Source organism: Colias eurytheme, chromosome 4 (assembly GCF_061535395.1).
Source record: "Colias eurytheme isolate Ceu_HAF_F1 chromosome 4, ilColEury1 Martin Lab GWU primary, whole genome shotgun sequence".
NCBI classification, from domain to species: domain Eukaryota; kingdom Metazoa; phylum Arthropoda; class Insecta; order Lepidoptera; family Pieridae; genus Colias; species Colias eurytheme.
In genome coordinates, this window is record NC_142983.1 from 11,621,720 (window position 1) to 11,639,824 (window position 18,105).

Sequence of the window (18,105 nt, forward strand, 5' to 3'; positions counted from 1 at the left end):
TTTTTTTTGATCTGCTAAAAATGATCTGCTAAGTTCACTAACATGACGACACCGCCTACATCACTTATGTTCCGCTCAACATATGCCATATGGCGTAACTGCACGCTCATTTTTTATTTGTTTTAAAGTGAAACGCATCAAATATGCCTTCGTGTGTATAACGATATTGCACAAATAATACGGAAAAGTGCAAAGGAATAACTTTCATCGGTAAGTAGGTACCTAACTAGATAATAATTTTTAAAACTTAGAGCAAAAAAATGGCGCACAGATTTTGTTCGTGGTGTCTCCTCCATACGTAGTAATATTATCTCAATGATTTTAGTACATATTATGTTAAAAAATAAAGTAGTAAAATTTAATAAATCTAATATTTACAAATAAAACTTATCTTTTCGCAGATTGAAAATTATTTACATTTAGTAATAATCCATACTAATAATATTATAAATGCGAAAGTAACTCTGTCTGTCTGTCTGTTACTCAATCACGCCTAAACTACTGAACCAAAACATAGTGTGAAACTCACAATTGACATCGCCGGACGTTTACGCCGTGCGCAATAAATATGTACGCTTCGTAAGCGAGTATTTCATTTAGTACACCCAAACACCTAAAATATTTTTAAGTGAAACTTCTAGCGTGTTGAGAGTAAAATTTCTAGGTCGCGTCATGGCAATACCGCCACGTCAGGGCGATGAACTTTGAATCTTGTCAAAGAAGTTTCACTTCTGACACGTGTGCGCGGCACACACGCTGTTTATTTTTCAAAATGTAAATTCTATAAGTAAGAATATATATTCTATAATTTCTATAAAAACTTTATAAGAGAACTATAAAATTCTATAGTTTGTTTCAAGATTTAATGTTTTTAATTTTAATTAAAATTGGACGTCGATTGTCCATACGACCTTGTCTTACTGATCTTATTTTTTTTAATATTAATATTAATATATTTTAATATTCCCTTATCGATAAAGTAAAGTAAACAGCTGCTTTTCAGTAATGACTCGATCTGAGGTTATCTGTGCAATTACACAGATAAAATAAAATTGATTCCATCATGTACTCTTATTATTATATTTATAGCCATAACTTATACACTAAAATTAACTTAAAAATAAAACTGATACGACATTACATTTCTCCTTGCAAAAGCGCGGGAGACCACTGTACAAAAAAAAACAACAATTTGGTATTGAACACACTTTACATACAAACATAAGAACCAGTATCTGTTTGTCATATCTTTACTTAACCTAACAACAAAAACAACAATACAACAACAACATAAACAACAGCGCCATCTATACCGAAAGTTTGTAAATATTTTTTTAAATATGTTTTCTTTTCATATGCACAACACTTCATCATTTAAATATCCTGGATTCTCTCTAACATAGTCCAGGAGTTCTTCGACTGCTTGATGGAATTGTTCGAGTTCTTGTCTGAAGTCCTCCTGGAGGTGTAGCGGCGAGGGGATGTCGGGGGTGTTGGGGGTGTTTGGGGTGTTGGGGGTCTCCGGGGGGAACAGACTCGGGTCCAGGTCCCGGAGGAGCAGCAGTATGTCCTTGGGCAGTTCGTACCAGCGAAGGGGTGTGATGGTGGGTGCCAGGTCCACTTTCAGCCCACTGATTCTGGAAGTATATAATATGTACTTACGTAAATAAATAAAACATTTCGAACAGTTGATCAATTAAAATAAAAACTTGATTGGTAATGAATAATGTATATACAGTGTGGAAATTTTCGATGGGCCCTGGAGGGAAAGTACATACTTAAAATAGTGAAGTTAGCGAATTTTGCTGAAAGGAAACATTCCTTTATTTTTTCAAAAAGAAATAGAACTGCATTTAAAGATTTTTGAAAATATACTAGCATCGACCGGGAATAGAACTAATAGTCCAGTCAATATTGACATTCGAAATCGAAAATTTAATAATAATTCCAAAAGTTTTCAAACTTCGGTCAAGTAAATGGTACATTGGGACGACAATAAATCTCATTTTGCAACCTTGTCCGCATTCCGGAACATTGTTAAAATTGCAATTAAATTAATTTTTGCTGTATGGTCGTGAAAAAAATTCCAAAAGTTCTGCAAACTTGGGGAAGTTTTCGATATAATATTTCATATCACGTATTAAATTTGCAACCAATCTAAGCGTACGGAACATTTTTAAACTGAATGAAAACGTTCCAAAAGTTCTGCAAACTTGACACAGATATCGGAAAAATATACGGTTGTATAAATTTGCAACCTTTTTCGTTGACCGGAACATGTTTATTTATAATTATTTTTAATTCGTGGGCTTTTTTTTGAGTAAGGTGGTCTCGAAATAATTACAAAAGTTTTGAAACTTGGTTGCAAACTTCGAAAATATCTATTCTGATGCATTTACAAATTTGCAAAGATTCATACGCGATCCGGATCCGTAAGGAATTTGCAAAAATGTAATTTTTTTATTTTTTTATCTTCAAGAAATTTAAAAAGTTCTGCAAATCGAGGGGACTGTTTAATTTTGGGATGTCAAAAAAAAAAACGTTATTTTTATGGTATCTTTGAATCTCGCCAAAGATGTTTCACTTTTGACACGCGAGCACGTCGGCACACACGCTCGTTTTATTTTATTTTTTATTGTGCATTTTGAACCGACTTCAAAAAAAAAGGAGGAGGTTATCAATTCGGCCGGTATATTTTTTTTTGTTTATAACCGTCCGTTTGTATCACTGCACTGTGTGTGGTGTCGCTATACTCACGCAGCCTTGTAGCACTTGCGGTAGGCGTGTTGGGGCTGGGTGTGCGCGGTCTCGTGCAGCAGGCGCAGCGCCAGCGCGGCCAGCGCGTCGGCCGCCGCCGGCGCGCGGTGCACCACCGAGCGGCCCAGCAGCGGCTGCTCCACTGCAACCACACAATGCGACCAGTCACCAGGTGAGCACATTTTTTTGAGCTATTGGATAGCTTCTATCGCGGGCCTTGAGCGCGGGGACCGAATCCAGAAATTTAGTAACGAAAAACCTCACGCTCCCCACGGGGACGGGCGCGGAGGTGTGGCTTGAAGGCATAGCATGCAATAGCTTTACCGCGGCAGTCCCCGAGTGCCACACGTCTTTTTTTTATGTCTGACATAAAAAAAAAGCAAAGGGGCAGGTGGGCCACCTGATGTTAAATGGTCACCACCGCCCATATACACTTGTAACACTAGAAGTGTTGCAGGTGCTTTGCCGGCCTTTTATGGACAAATAAGCTCTTTTCTTGAACGCCCCAATGTCGTAGTTGTTCGGGAACACCGCAGGTGGCAAATCGTTCCACAGTTTTCAATAGTTAGTGGTGTAGCAGTGGTGTAGTGAGGTGGACGGCCGCGTGCAGTGAGCGGTGCGCACTCACTCGCGAGGTGGTCCCGCTGCGAGGGCGCGCACAGCTGCGCGGCGGCGGGCGCCTGCAGCAGCACCACGCGCACGTCGTCCCGCGCTATCGCCCGCCGCACCCACTCGCCCGGCGCGCCGGCCGCCATGCACCACGTGTTCATCGCGTAGAGGTCGTATACCTAAACACACAACACCTTTCACGTTACTGAAAGTATTTAAAATTCGACCATAAACAAAAAACCGCAAGGTCAAATAAATAGAAAAACAAAACTCACGCTCACTCACGCTAACTCAGGATCACTCACGCTAACTCAGTACCACTCACGCTCACTCACGATAACTCACTCACGCTAACTCAGGATCACTCACGCTAACTCAGGCTAACTCACGCTCACTCAGGCTAACTCACGCTAACTCAGGATCACTCACGCTCACTCACGCTAACTCAGGACCACTCACGCTCACTCACGCTAACTCAGGATCACTCACGCTAACTCAAGCTCACTCACGCTAACTCAGGATCACTCACGCTCACTCACGCTAACTCAGGACCTTTCACGCTCACTCAGGCTAACTCACGCTCACTCGGACTAACTCACGCTCACTCACGCTAACTCACGCAGCACGCTCACTCACGCTAACTCAGGATCACTCACACTAACTCAGTACCACTCACGCTCACTCACGCTAACTCAGGATCACTCACGCTAACTCAGGATCACTCACGCTAACTCAAGCTCACTCACGCTAACTCAGGATCACTCACGCTCACTCACGCTAACTCAGGACCTTTCACGCTCACTCAGGCTAACTCACGCTCACTCGGACTAACTCACGCTCACTCACGCTAACTCACGCAGCACGCTCACTCACGCTAACTCAGGATCACTCACGCTAACTCAGTACCACTCACGCTCACTCAAGCTAACTCAGGATCACTCACGCTTACTCAGGCTAACTCACGCTCACTCAGGCTAACTCACGCTCAATCACGCTAACTTAGGACCACTCATGCTCACTCACGCTAACTCACGCTAACTCAGGATCACTCACGCTAACTTAAGCTCACTCACTCTAACTCATGCTAACTCACGCCCACTCACGCCAAATCACGCCAACTCACACCAGTTACTCTTTCACGCAAATACTACTGAACCGATTACAATGAAATTAAGCACACATATAGAGGGTAACTTGGATTAACACATAGGATAGGTTTTAGTCCGGAAATCCCATGGGAACGGGAACGATGCGGGTTTTCCTTTGAAAGAGCGGGCGAAGCCGCGGGCGGAAATCTAGTAGCCTATATAACAAAAAAAAAAGACGGGTTGCACTCCGGGAGTGCCGGCAGAAGTGAAAACTTGATTATTAACGTTGAGCATGTTTGATATCCATCCGTCTTACGCTTTTTCGATCAGGTCACGTGCCCTGACGCGAGTTTAAGATTTTGTACCCCACCCCGCTAAAGAAGTTTTCACTTCAATAATAGTTCACCTGTCCGTCCGTAGCCCTTGCCAGCAGCGCCCGCAGCCGCTCGGCGAGCCGCATGAGCGGCGCGCAGTCACGCGCGTACAGCAGCAGGATCTTGTCCCGCGCGCCGCTCACAGCGCCCTCTTGTACCTTGCCCTCTTGTGGCGCCCATCTGTTTACATTTGTATATTTGAAATGTGAAAACTGATATCGCAATAATTTTTGTAATGTCAGTAGTGTAGTGATGGAGTGCAGGGCAGTATACGAAGTAGTGCAGTCTAGTGAAGTGTGGCACGGTGTAGTGTAGCGTGGCACGATGAAGTGAAGTGTGGCACGGTGTAGTGACGTAGCACAATGTAGTGTAGTGTGACATGATGTAATGCACTCACTCTACAGGCGGCTTGCGGCGGCAGCGCGCGGCGGCGGCCAGCAGCGCGGCAACCAGCAGCGCCAGCAGCGCGCCGCACACCCACCACACCGCGCTACTGCCGCCCTCCACGCGCAGAGACTGCTCCACCACATGATCTGTACTTACCAATTGTTATTTGACAAATTAAGTGGTTAAAATACGTGTCAATTGTAATTTTAAAATCAAAATTTATCCTATGGCATACGATATTATAAGTAAATTAATTAAGGCAATTGAAAATAATATAAATGTAAAACTGCAGTGGATACCTTCCCATATTGGCTTAGCAGGGAATGAGGAGGCTGATCGTTTGGCAAAGGCAGCAATCAGTGACGGTTCGGAAATTTATATTCTTCCGAATCACTATGAACTTTTACCTAAATTTAAATTTTTATGTTTGGAGCAGTGGCGCGAGTATTTTGATGTCCGTTCAAAAACAAAGGGTATTTGGTACAAAATTATGCAAAGTCAGCCTCATCGTTCTCCTTGGTTTGTTGGAAATATACCGCGCAATATTGTTGTGTTGGCACATAGATTGCGTTCCGGGCACATGCCATTAAGAGCTTTTGCACATATGATGGGTAAAATAGAGTCTCCTTTGTGTATAATTTGTGGAAAGACCGAGGACGTGCATCATGTGCTTGTGGAGTGTGTCCGGAATGAGACGAAACGTTTGGAATTATTTCAAAAACTAGATGCTTCGCGGGCCAATATGGGAATTTTTTATAGCTTGTTATCCAACCCTTGCTCGGAGGAGGCAGGGCTGGTGTATGGCATGGTGGGAGATTTTCTTTCAACGTATAGCGCTGGCTCCTAGGCGTTCTCATTGTTATTTAGATATATATTATGTTTATTAATTTGTGTTTAGTTTGTAAGTTGATTGTTACAATGGGGCTGCCATGAACATTCGTTCAAAAGCCTTGAATAAATGATTGAAAAAAAAAAAAAAATCAAAATTTATTTTTTTACTGTAGGTACTAAAACGAAATTTTGAAAACAGAATTTTTGGCTGCAACGATAGAAACACACATATTTGTTATACTACTTTTAGACGTAACTTTTTATTGAATATTTTTGTGGATGAATAGTTGTCAACTATTGTCGTATTTCCTGTTCGAACATGCTTAGCTGTCGAACATTATAAAATGCCGCTTTCCTTTAAATTGTGGCGCATTCGTACGAATCGTGCCTAGGGGCTCGGACGTTGTTTACACGACCCAACTATACTTACTTTGTTAATAATCGTCGACTTGCTGTTATTTGTTATCAAGTGTCTACATCAATTAGCCAGTTGTGTAGAATCACAGTATATTTTTATTACATTACATTCAAACTAATGTTGAACCCAGAGCCCCGTGTGTAATTTCTAAAACTACATTAAAAGTGCATTTGCACACTCCTTCTGGCCGGACACACGAGTTAGCCAACTCACCGAACACGCGGTTCGCGTTGGTGAGGCGGCGGAAGAGCGGCGAGGTGTCCCAGGGCGCGCAGTGCTGCAGGCGCATGTTGTAGCGGCCGTACGCGGCGCGCAGCGAGCACCGCACCTCGCTCAGCCGCCGCCCGCCCGCAGCGCAGTCGCGCGACACGTCCCAGCAGTGCTGCCACCGCACGCAAACATCATCGCCATTAACGTAATCGTTATTACCACCACCATCACATACACAATCGTCATAACTACCAACAGCATACTTAACAATCATTATCATCACCGACAACATAATCTATACTAATAAGCTGAAGAGTTTGTTTGTTTATTTGTTTGAACGCGCTAATCTCGGGAACTACTGGTCCGATTTAAAAAATTCTTTCGGTGTTAGAAAGTTCATTTATCGAGGAAGGTTATAGGCTATATATCATCACGCTACGACCAACAGGAGCGAAGCCACGGGGGTGAAACCGCGGGGAGCAGCTAGTTAACAATAATTTTCATCACCAATATCATACTTAACAATCATTATCATCACCGACAGGATACTTAACAATAATTATCATCACCAATAGCATATTTAACAATAATTATCATCACCAACAGCATATATAATAATCATCATCAACAATGAGAGCATCCTTATCAATCACTATCACGTCACTTAACAATTTTTATCATCAACAGTATACTTTACGATAATTATCACCACCAACATACCCATTATTAAAATAATTTATAATTTACACATTTTATCGAAAGTCATATTACTAGTTCATGTTAAATTCTTTTGTACTTTATGTTTATTATGTAGATAATGAATATTTGACTTTGTTGCCTTTTCGATATCAATTGGAAATCCCATCGGACTAGTCTAGTGATAAATAAATTATCTTATAAGTTTAATAACGGCCATATAATATTCCGCAAGTCAAAAACATCTCCATATGGTCACCTCATACATACAAACATAATTAACACATGTTACGATAAGCGCTTTACATGTAATTAATAAAACTATGTATTTAATAACTCCGCGCTTAGAAAATCTGCTTATTATATAATATGAGACCGTCATAGACTGACGCAAATTGCTGATATATTAAATAGATAATAAATAATAGTTCCTGGAACCCCGCATTTCTTTAAAAGGCTATCAATTAATTAACACAAAATATTTTATATATAGATATAGGTATGTGCGTATAATAACGCACAAAAATAGTGTGATTAAATTTACGTTTTCCTTATGGGTAAATTAATTTGAAGATATAAATATGAGTGCATTTGGAATTAATCCTTATATTTAAATAGCCAAAATCATGTGTGTTTATCCTGGATCCTGGATACGAATACTTATTCATATTATCCATTTAAAGTAGAAATAAATACGTTTCGACTTTTTTGTTAGCAGACATTATACGTTTTAAAACCTAAAATATCTTCTAATAAAAATAAAATTAATGTTTTGCACAGTTTTCTACTTAATTAACTTTCAAAAATAAAAGTGGCCCAAATGAAATGTTTCATAGCCAGGTGCAGTTGTTTCGAAGATTAACTAAACAAATAGAAAGGCAACAAGCCAAAACAAATTTCTAAGTTACATTTATTCATTTGTATTTTTTATATGATAAAAAGACAATAAAATCATAAATAAATCGCGTTTTAAATCTTCAAATACCAAGAAAAAGTCGTAAAAAGTACGCTTCAACATACAATCGGATGCGTATATTATTATGTATTGTTATATGGATTTTACGAGCGATGAAATCGGCGAGATCCTAATTGGGTTGGTTTATTTGTGTTCTTCGATTGAGTCCTTGAATATATTTAAACCGTTCCGTTAAAAGCAAGTGTTGGTGATGTATATTAATTAGGTAGAATGTATGTGTTATGATCTAAAACACAAATTAATCTATTTAGTGCAGTCTCAAAGTGTCTAATAAAAGTCTACCAAAAAATTGAAACAAAATTATTTTTCCTTAAACAAAACTTCATGTTTATTATTGTTTTATCCATATTAATTATTATATGTTTAACAAATAACAACGAATTTTTCCTATTATAGACTGAGAGAGTAAAATATTTACAAAAGGTCATGTGGATAACAAAACAACGCTATTGTTATGATTTGGGCTCTATGCAATTGTTTTTCTAAAAAGTTGATAATAATTTTTTTATGAGGTAATTGTTCTTTATTTAGTATTTACCTTATTGATATTCCTCTTAGACCATACAACTTTTTTTATACACAAACAAAAAAAAGGTTGATGTCGCAAGAAATAAGTGGTGTACCTTTATAATACATACATATATAAAAGTATGTACTGTATTAAAATAAACCTCTAAACGTATGTGTGACTGCACCAGGTAAATAATGGGGAAAAGCTATAGCAAATTTATGCCTGCAACTTCATGCGGAAATAATATTTTCCTCATGGTTCAACCCCTATGTGTGAATAACAAATAGTATCCTTAACCCGCTGCACTGGCCAAGTGTGTGTTGGTACATTTAACTATTAATAATTAGGTTTTTTTCTAAAGTAATAGAATAGTAATTGCAAGTAAATAAGAAATTAATATTTTGCATGTTTCTACTTGATAGTGTTCAACCTCGATTTTTGATTAAATCCAAAAGATAAAATAACTCATGCATTCTTGCTCTGAAGATGTTTATGTTATATAAGATGTATTCTTAATGTGAAGATACATTATAACGCAGATGTAGTCCAGGAGGAATCGGCGCATGAGTACCGAAAACTATTCCACCTCAATTTTTTTACGTGATCCTCTTCAAATTGCCCTACTGATGATATAAATGCATGTTGCCATGGGGCAACCCGGTGCCATATTGTTTAAACCGAAATTGTTTAAACAATTGCAAGGAATTGTTATTTTTCAACCGGACAAATTTTTTTTATATTTTTTATCGAAATACCAATAAAAAAGGTCCAATTACTTTTCACGATAAAGTTAATATTTTCAAAGATATGAATTTTTTAAGGTTTGAAAAATCTCAAATTTGGGTACTTTCGACCCATGAAAAATATATTTAAAAAAAAAATAATATATAAGTAATATTTTTTTTTCAATTCTCTATACAATAGTTAATAATATTGTTAATAGAGATTTAAGAAAATTTCATTGTTTATATCTGTTTTTTAATTGTTAACTTCGCGCGCTCACAAATAATATAAGTTGCATACTTCTATGTGGTTGTGATTCAGAAGACTGTAAGAATATAATATATAAAAATAATATTGATAATAAATAAATACTTATTTTTAAATCTTGTTTTATTATTTCATACTTCTCCATCTATAACTTTCGTTTGAAGAAGTTATTCAATGTAATTAATAAGGTAAAAGACCTAGTTATTGACACTTTAAATTTTATTTTAGTTAAAAAAAAAACAAATCAATTCTAATAAATTAATAAATATAATTTTTGAATTAAAAATTTTAAGATCTTTGGTTTTTTGAGAACATTTCATTCTTTTAATTAAAATCAAATTGCGAGTGTCAAACAACTAGGCCAGTGTCAATAACTGGGTCTTTTACCTTACTTGCTGTTTCAATAACAAAAAAGTAATATAAACTGACAAAAAAGTAATTTTAATTACATGTTTCAATTTATGCTTAAATAACTTTAAAAAAATTGATTTCAGAAAAAAATATATAAGAAACAAATTGTAGACAATTTAATTATTAATAAGATTGCTCTCTTTAGAAATCTTGATAAAGTTGATAGTTTTTAAGATAAATGATAAATAATGATTCAAGACACAGAGAGGCCGATGCAGCGCATGAGTAAGAGAGAGACGGCGATACTTAAAGGTAAGCGGCGCGTACTTGTGAGCGCGCGAAGTTAACAATTAAAAAACAGATATAAACAATGAAATTTTCTTAAATCTCTATTAACAATATTATTAACTATTGTATAGAGAATTGAAAAAAAAATATTACTTATATATTATTTTTTTTTTAAATATATTTTTCATGGGTCGAAAGTACCCAAATTTGAGATTTTTCAAACCTTAAAAAATTCATATCTTTGAAAATATTAACTTTATCGTGAAAAGTAATTGGACCTTTTTTATTGGTATTTCGATAAAAAATATAAAAAAAATTTGTCCGGTTGAAAAATAACAATTCCTTGCAATTGTTTAAACAATTTCGGTTTAAACAATATGGCACCGGGTTGCCCCATGGCAACATGCATTTATATCATCAGTAGGGCAATTTGAAGAGGATCACGTAAAAAAATTGAGGTGGAATAGTTTTCGGTACTCATGCGCCGATTCCTCCTGGACTAATGTGAAAGAAACCTGTTTAAATATAAAAATAGTGTGTGTACCCAGCACACGTGTCAGAAGTGAAACTTCTTTGGCAATATTCAAGGATCCCAAAATCGTCTTTTGTGACGGTATTGCAATGACGCGACTGCAACTGCGATAAAATTTTACTCTAAACGCGCCTAAAGAAGTTTCACTACAATAAGCATGGTTAAATCTCATTTATAGTGGAACTTACTTCGTCATTAGTAGTGTTGAGTAGCGCACATAAGCTCATTGTGTAGTCTGTCGCTGGAATGTAGCTCAAGTACCACTTGACTGTGAGACGCTCACTGAAATAGTATAGATAATATATTCAAATCAGCTCATAATGTGTACAAATATAATATATTCTTAATAATTAAATGTGTGTTACTAGGAAAGAAGTCACTCTATATTGTGTCAATATGCATGCATGTAAATACTAAATGTCTTGATTTCAGAAAAAATAGCTTTTGATTCTTACAAAATATCTAAGTATGGTCAACATTTTGCTTTGAATTTATAAGGCTAGCAAAATTTCACATAAAATGAGATAAAAGCTTCTTATAAATTGCTTTCATTCATAACTATTATTACAATCATCAATTTACACTCAACAACTATATACTTCTTTGAATGCCGAACAATACTTTACCTTGAAAGACCTTATTCAAACAACTTGTTATTGAACTGTTTAGTATGCTTCAATTTGTAATGCATAATAATAAAAATAAATAACCAGTTGTGAATGAATATATTTGAATTTCAAGGTCTTTTTATTTTATCATCATTTGAGATATGCAATGAAACAAACAAAACTACATCTCATTTGGTCTTTTTACCTAAGTTTCAAATTAAGGTACAACATTAAGCACTAAAAAAATTTAAAATGTCTTACTCGCTAAAGCTCTGTATGGAGATCCTTGTTTCACTGTTAGTGAAACGTTCCTTGGGAAATTCATTTGTTATATAAAATAAATGATCTTCTGGACTGCCGCTGATTTTCCCATAGTGAAGAAATGTCTTAACTAAATAACAAGTCCCGTTGAATATCAGATCAAGGTTAGTAGCGAAACATACCTGCAAATTGTTCACAACAAACTATGTAAATAGGACTTTTACAATTTCCATAACAATAAATGAGGAAAATCATTCACTTACATTGCTACAATTTAAATGTGTAATATTCACATCTTTGTTGAAAAACGAGTGGCCCTGTCTCACATACAGAAAGGCATCACCGTGGCATTTGTCCGCGGTGGTATTTTCTTTGCATCGTAACGTGAGCTCCCAGCTAGTCACCTTGTCCTTCGATTTTGGCGTCGTACACCACTCCACCCGGTACCTTCCGTCCACGCCATCGTTAGCTGGCACGAAGCTAAGCCTCGTCTCTGTACTGTTACTGCACTGCGTCTCGACGTCCGCGTTCGATATAGCACATAGAAGTACCACTAATAATACCGTTAACATTATTCTTAGCGTTCCGTCACGACATAATGTAAATAATTCTCGTCACTTGGCACAGGTCATCACATATTCACTTAATTTGTCAAGGAAATTTATGAATAAAATGTTAAAGGTTATCGTTTCAAATATAAATGATCTTAAAGATGGATAGATGGTAAATTAAACATAAGTTCGTAGCGTCATTCGTCAACAACTTTTTATAGTACACAAGAAATTGTGAATGTTCTATATGTATTCAAAGCGCTAATCAAATATTGTTGATGATTACACTCCTAATTTGGAATTTTGATTTTGTGCGTTGAAACTAGTTTAAAAAACGAAAAAAATATACAACCAATATGCAACTCAGAAAATAACACGAAAATAAAATAATTCGCAAAGAAGCAGAAGCTTCGGCTGGAATTGTCATTGGTAACATAATATGTCATCCGTCAAATGTCATTTATTTGATTGACGTATTTTTTATTCTTTTTCAGATAATGTATATGAATACGATGTCTTTCGATAGTACAATCTCCAGTCAGAAGAGAATACAAGTTTTATGTATTCGATTTAAAGTGTTGTGGATTTAAATGAAGGCCATTTTATTAATAGATCACCCTAATAAAACAAAACATGGTAACAATTTTTAAGAAGACCATTTTAAATCCCACTAGCTTTCAGCTTGCGGTTTCACCCGCCTTGTCTAAAACCTAATAAATTATACACTCAAATCTTACTTTTGAATCACTTTTTCAAAAAAAAAAACGCATCAAAATCCGTTGCGTAATTTTAAAGATGTAATGCATACATAGGGACAATGGGGACAAAGAAATCGACTTTGTTTGGTTTTATCACAGATATATAAACATCGGATGTCTGTGAGTGAGTTTTATACTATGTAGTGATTCTGATAGATGGCGCTATATTTAAAATGTAAAAAGAAAAAGAAAAAAAAGCGGAGGCGAAAAGCTGGTAGTTCATAAGTAGGTATATTAAAGAATAATTTTGGGGATTAAAACGATACATGGTTTATCTATAATGTTATAAATCTGAAGAGAATATATTTTTTGTTTGTAAATTATTTAACTGGTACTTAGATAGTCGAGCTAGTTCGAGGAAGGCATATATTATCATCATGCTAAGACCAATAATACAAATAAAAACTGAATTAAAACTTTGTTTATTAATAACAACAGGCTAAAACAATGATTATTAAATAAAACCAATCATTGAAACTGCATTCTAGCCACAACACTTTATTATAACTTACACATACACCAGATAAACTAACATGCACTCTTTTCATTACATAATAAATTAAATTCCAATCTGTTGAGCTAATACTGCATACATTGCTAATGCAGTGAGACCAACAACAGATGCATGTGCTGCTCGTACTGCTAACAGTGCCCACGCACTGAGAGACAGTATGCTGGCAACTGCGTCTTCTATTAAACTTCTGTATGGAGATAGAGCGAGGAGGGCGATGACTATGGGGGAATGTTTCTTGGGTAGATCGCTGCGAGTCCAGAGCCACACTAGAGCTGCGGTGGAGGCGTGTTGCAGGAGCGCCACGTTCGACTCGGCGCACGAGCGAACGTAGCGCCAGTCGAATTCGGAACCGCGCGCGCCCACCCATAGGAATACACTGCGGGTGACTATCACCTGGAAAATGCAATGTTTTTATGTAATTGTAATTGTGTTAAATTAAAATTGAGGGAATAAATTGGGAGAAATGAAAAAATGGATGTCAATATTGTGGAATAATTATTTTTATTTTATTTTATTTTTTTATTTATTTATTTATTTCAGGTAACAGACAATAAATTGTACAGACCCATATTATAAATACCTTACAGACTAACATACATATAATAATTTAAAACTAAACTAAACTAAGAATATATTAAGCACTACACTATACACAATTCACGGCACTGGCGGTGTCATATTGCGCTGAACGGGCTTTGGCTGGGTGTTGCGAAGCCGCCCGCGAAACCGCCGGAACACAACACCACGGGGCCAGAACTCCTCGCTCATGAAGGTCGACAGCTGCTCGCTCGGTACACGCACAACAAATGAATTAAAATTCAAATTGTTGCGCGGCTCCAGGCGCTGGACCCTCACGATAAACTTGGTCTTCACCCGCACATACTCCACTACATCAGAAGCTTGGGTAGAGTGGTGCAGGCGGGACACGTACAGCTGCGTCGTCGGTATGGCGGGCCGCAGCAGGTGGTTGTTACCGGTCGGGGCGGTACCGCACTTGTTGGAGGAGGGCTTCTTTTTCTTCTTCCTTTTCTCTACCTTTGTAAAGCCTTCCTCATCGAGTGGATGACGTGCCGCACGGCGCGGGGAGTCCCTGTGCTTAACGGGATCTCCATCTCGGGTGATATTATCTTGCCGCTTTACGGGAGGCTTGGCGGCAGCGGCCGCGTAACCAGCCGGTGTCGGGTTGGCTACACGCGGCGGGCTCTCCGGGGGAGGCGCGGGTCGGGCGGGGCGCGGCGTGACGCGGTCGACGGCCGGCGGCGTCGTCAAATTCGCTGACTCAAAAGTCTCACATTGCGCTCCACGACGTGTGTTCACATTTGAAACCTCCGTTGACCTACATAATGAAATTGAATCGCGCAGGGCGACGACCTCATTACGCAGCTCGTTGATGGTGGATTGGGAAGCTCCAAATTTGAACTCCATCTCCTTTAGGGCCGTCCTTAAAGAAGTGATATCCTTAAGAAGGCGGGTGACGTCGACGTGGTCGAATGTGACGGGAGGCAGCTTACGCAAATCCTTCGCCACGAAAGTCGGCACGTCGTCCGGATCGGTCTCCTTGAACACCTTGATGATGTCCCGTAGACTTCTCTCTCCCTTCTCGTCCCTCCTGCGAGACGGCATCCTGTCGGCCATATTCAATGCCGAAAAGAGAAGTGATTTGGCGTCACGAATCTCTTCCTCCGTAAAATTGCTCGTGCAAATTTGTTCTATGCTAACTTCATCCATGACATCCAGCTGATACTGCAGGTATGCCAGGACTTCATTAGGCACAAGCGTAGCGCTCATTGTTACGAGCGAAAACTTCGATAATAAAAAATATTAATTATTTATTATGCATATTCTGCACAGCGCAATGCGTCCGCTTTGGAGCGCGCATTGCACTAGACTATTAAATACTGATGGTTATCTCATCAATTACTTATGAAGGTTTTCCTTTAAGAGAATAAAGTAACAGCATAAGCTATAGTTTGTCATGATACTAATTTCTTTAAATAGAACTACATTCTCAAGTCCAATTTCATATTGTATTTTGTCATTCTACAAATAACTACTGTTTTAATACAATTATTATTCTACTCATTTGCATTAATAAAAAAATGCTAGTCTAATACTTATGCTCAGAGTAATATTGGTTTTATAAAACATTTTGCACAACATACTATAATGGAAGATAAGAGAGCCAAATTGACAATAAAATATGTTCTTTAATGGACTGCCTTGAATTAACAATTGCCACTTGCAATATTTAGTTATTTAAGTTTAATGTTTCTTACTTCTGCACTAGCCCAGCCTATAGCTGCAGTGAGGATCTTCGCATGTCCCTTCCCAGGCACAGAGTTGATAGCAAAGTACAGACCCAGTAAATCTGCTAAGTCCACTGTAGCTTTAAGAATTTCCTGAAATTAACAACAAATCTGATTAATACCACAGAACATAATACTGTAAGTACTTGTGTTATAAAATTTTAAAGCCCAAATCATGGCAAAAATTTGTATCAATTGAGATAATACTACATAATGTTTTTACTTGATAGTTCAATAAATTAAATACTGGATTCCTATCCTTAAAATCCTATAGGAATGTGACTGTTATCACCCAGTTAGGTGATAACTTTAACCCAGATAAAACCTGATTATTTGTGTGAATGTCTACATAGTGCGTTTTTATCCATTCATACTTCAAATAATACATATTGTGAATTGAATACTTACTAAAAGAACATCATATTCTCCATTAACTTGTGTGTTATCGTAATCTGGGAAGAACGTTGCTAGAAGTAACATTTTGCACAGCTGAGTGAAAATATATAGTCCACCGGCATACACACATTTCGACAACGTAGCATATTCAGATCTACAACAAAAAAGTAAAGCTTGAAATCATTTATAATAAAAAGTTTGTATAACCTAGATAATAATGCTTACATTCCAGAATACTTGTAGGCCATATGATATGGCGCATAAACTAATGCTAAACAATTGCCGAAATGATAAAGAGTCATTTTTGATGATTTCTATACATAAAACAAGTAATAAATATTAATTTAATTAAAATGATAGATCACAATAATTTACATTTACAAATCTGAGTACAATTGACACATGACATTTAACTGAAGTGTTCTGACAAGTGACAGCTTACAGGCAGGGTTGCAAGAAATAAAATTCAACTTTTTTATTCACGGTGTGGCCAGCCTGCGGTACTATAAATTATTTTAAATTCTAGAAAAAATATTAAATATACACACGTTTCATATCATTTTAGACTTATATTTCTAAATTTATCTTCGGACGAGTTTTATTGGAAGGCTTTTGGAAGGGATTACCTACTAATTTTACATGCAAAAATATAGTATGTTATGATCAAACATTTGGTTTCTATAATATCTAGACAGTATATTTTTGAAATGAAAGTAATGTCAATATACGGTCTATAGAATGAATACATTTAACATTTCTACTGTATTATATTTCGACAATTAATTTTATTCATGTTCATCACTTAAATAGGAACGACAGCAGTCACATACAAAAAGTTCGCGCTAATTTTTGACGTTTAATTCAGAAATCACAGAGCAAGTAATATGTTCAGAAATAAATAAACTAACTTTACAACGATCAATTGTCCGTATTTATGCAAAATGGAACCACTCGACAAATTTCGTTTTTTACTTTTATTGAAGAATACTCATTCAAAAGTGGTCTAAATTCTTATACAAACAAGAACCACATGATTTTTACGTTGGAAACAAGGTATACTAAAAGCAGAAAGGAACCACCAGCAACAACGAATAATACCATATTAAGCAAAACCGAACCACAGCACCACGGGACTGCTTTGTTCAAACAAATAAACGATATTACTATCATGTCATTTTATACAAAACAGATCCACACCTACTTGGTACCATTATACATTACACATATTTCTATTAATAACAATTATTTTTAATACACAAAATGGAACCAGGTTTCTGTGGTATGGTTATGCGTAAAATAAATACATAATTTAATTGTAATTTTTTATTGCAAAATAAAACCACAAGCATTCGGTTCTATTATGCATAAATAAATATTGTAAAATATTCTGAAACCCATCATCGCTATATGGAACCAAATGCCTTGACTTGTTACAATGCTTCTCGTCTTTAAACAACATATTTCATTACTTAAATAGCTCAAAGTGCAAAACTCCAATTTTTTAAGTAAAACGTCGAACATCTGTCAATTTAGGTGACATTCAGCGAAGTAGTTCGAATACGTGACGGTGTTTTTTTCCTCCGCGAAGTAAGTTCTATTGTTTTTGTTAATTACCTTTAAAATTAAATGTGACAATGTTTAGTAATAAATAAATAAGCAAGCAATGGGTAAGAAAAGCATTGGAGACGAACAC

General features: G+C 36.8%; 3 protein-coding genes across 3 annotated transcripts; all 3 read right to left on the reverse strand.

Annotated features, from left to right (window-relative positions):
- Window positions 1-1,061: 1,061 nt before the first annotated feature.
- On the reverse strand, window positions 1,062-12,858 carry LOC149909241 (uncharacterized). Its single transcript, XM_090101538.1, has 9 exons — window positions 12,151-12,858; window positions 11,888-12,069; window positions 11,207-11,300; window positions 6,678-6,846; window positions 5,226-5,361; window positions 4,861-5,008; window positions 3,234-3,545; window positions 2,758-2,891; window positions 1,062-1,637 (listed from the first exon to the last, which is right to left on the reverse strand). Exons 1-9 carry the CDS (start codon window positions 12,457-12,459, stop codon window positions 1,352-1,354), a joined length of 1,770 nt encoding a protein of 589 aa, XP_089957664.1. The 5' UTR covers window positions 12,460-12,858; the 3' UTR covers window positions 1,062-1,351.
- Window positions 12,859-13,602: 744 nt separating this feature from the next.
- On the reverse strand, window positions 13,603-16,830 carry LOC149909242 (BOS complex subunit TMEM147). Its single transcript, XM_090120270.1, has 4 exons — window positions 16,638-16,830; window positions 16,425-16,566; window positions 15,987-16,109; window positions 13,603-14,103 (listed from the first exon to the last, which is right to left on the reverse strand). Exons 1-4 carry the CDS (start codon window positions 16,712-16,714, stop codon window positions 13,756-13,758), a joined length of 690 nt encoding a protein of 229 aa, XP_089976396.1. The 5' UTR covers window positions 16,715-16,830; the 3' UTR covers window positions 13,603-13,755.
- LOC149909243 (uncharacterized) lies at window positions 14,226-15,589 on the reverse strand. The gene has a single exon (XM_090120269.1). The coding sequence runs from the start codon at window positions 15,496-15,498 to the stop codon at window positions 14,368-14,370; it is 1,131 nt and encodes a 376-aa protein (XP_089976395.1). The 5' UTR covers window positions 15,499-15,589; the 3' UTR covers window positions 14,226-14,367.
- Window positions 16,831-18,105: the final 1,275 nt, after the last annotated feature.

What these genes read in the sequence shown, in the direction of transcription:
- LOC149909241 (XM_090101538.1), bottom strand. Translation starts at nt 12,459, where the DNA reads ATGTTAACGGTATTATTAGTGGTACTTCTATGTGCTATATCGAACGCG. An exon ending in TCAACACTACTAATGACGAA is followed by an intron (nt 6,847 to 11,206) that starts GTAAGTTCCACT and finishes GTGCGGTGGCAG; the next exon opens with CACTGCTGGGACGTGTCGCG. An exon ending in CAAGGGCTACGGACGGACAG is followed by an intron (nt 3,546 to 4,860) that starts GTGAACTATTAT and finishes TTGTGTGTTTAG; the next exon opens with GTATACGACCTCTACGCGAT.
- LOC149909243 (XM_090120269.1), bottom strand. Translation starts at nt 15,498, where the DNA reads ATGAGCGCTACGCTTGTGCCTAATGAAGTCCTGGCATACCTGCAGTAT.
- LOC149909242 (XM_090120270.1), bottom strand. Translation starts at nt 16,714, where the DNA reads ATGACTCTTTATCATTTCGGCAATTGTTTAGCATTAGTTTATGCGCCA. An exon ending in GCCTACAAGTATTCTGGAAT is followed by an intron (nt 16,567 to 16,637) that starts GTAAGCATTATT and finishes TTTTTGTTGTAG; the next exon opens with ATCTGAATATGCTACGTTGT. An exon ending in GAGAATATGATGTTCTTTTA is followed by an intron (nt 16,110 to 16,424) that starts GTAAGTATTCAA and finishes TGTTAATTTCAG; the next exon opens with GAAATTCTTAAAGCTACAGT.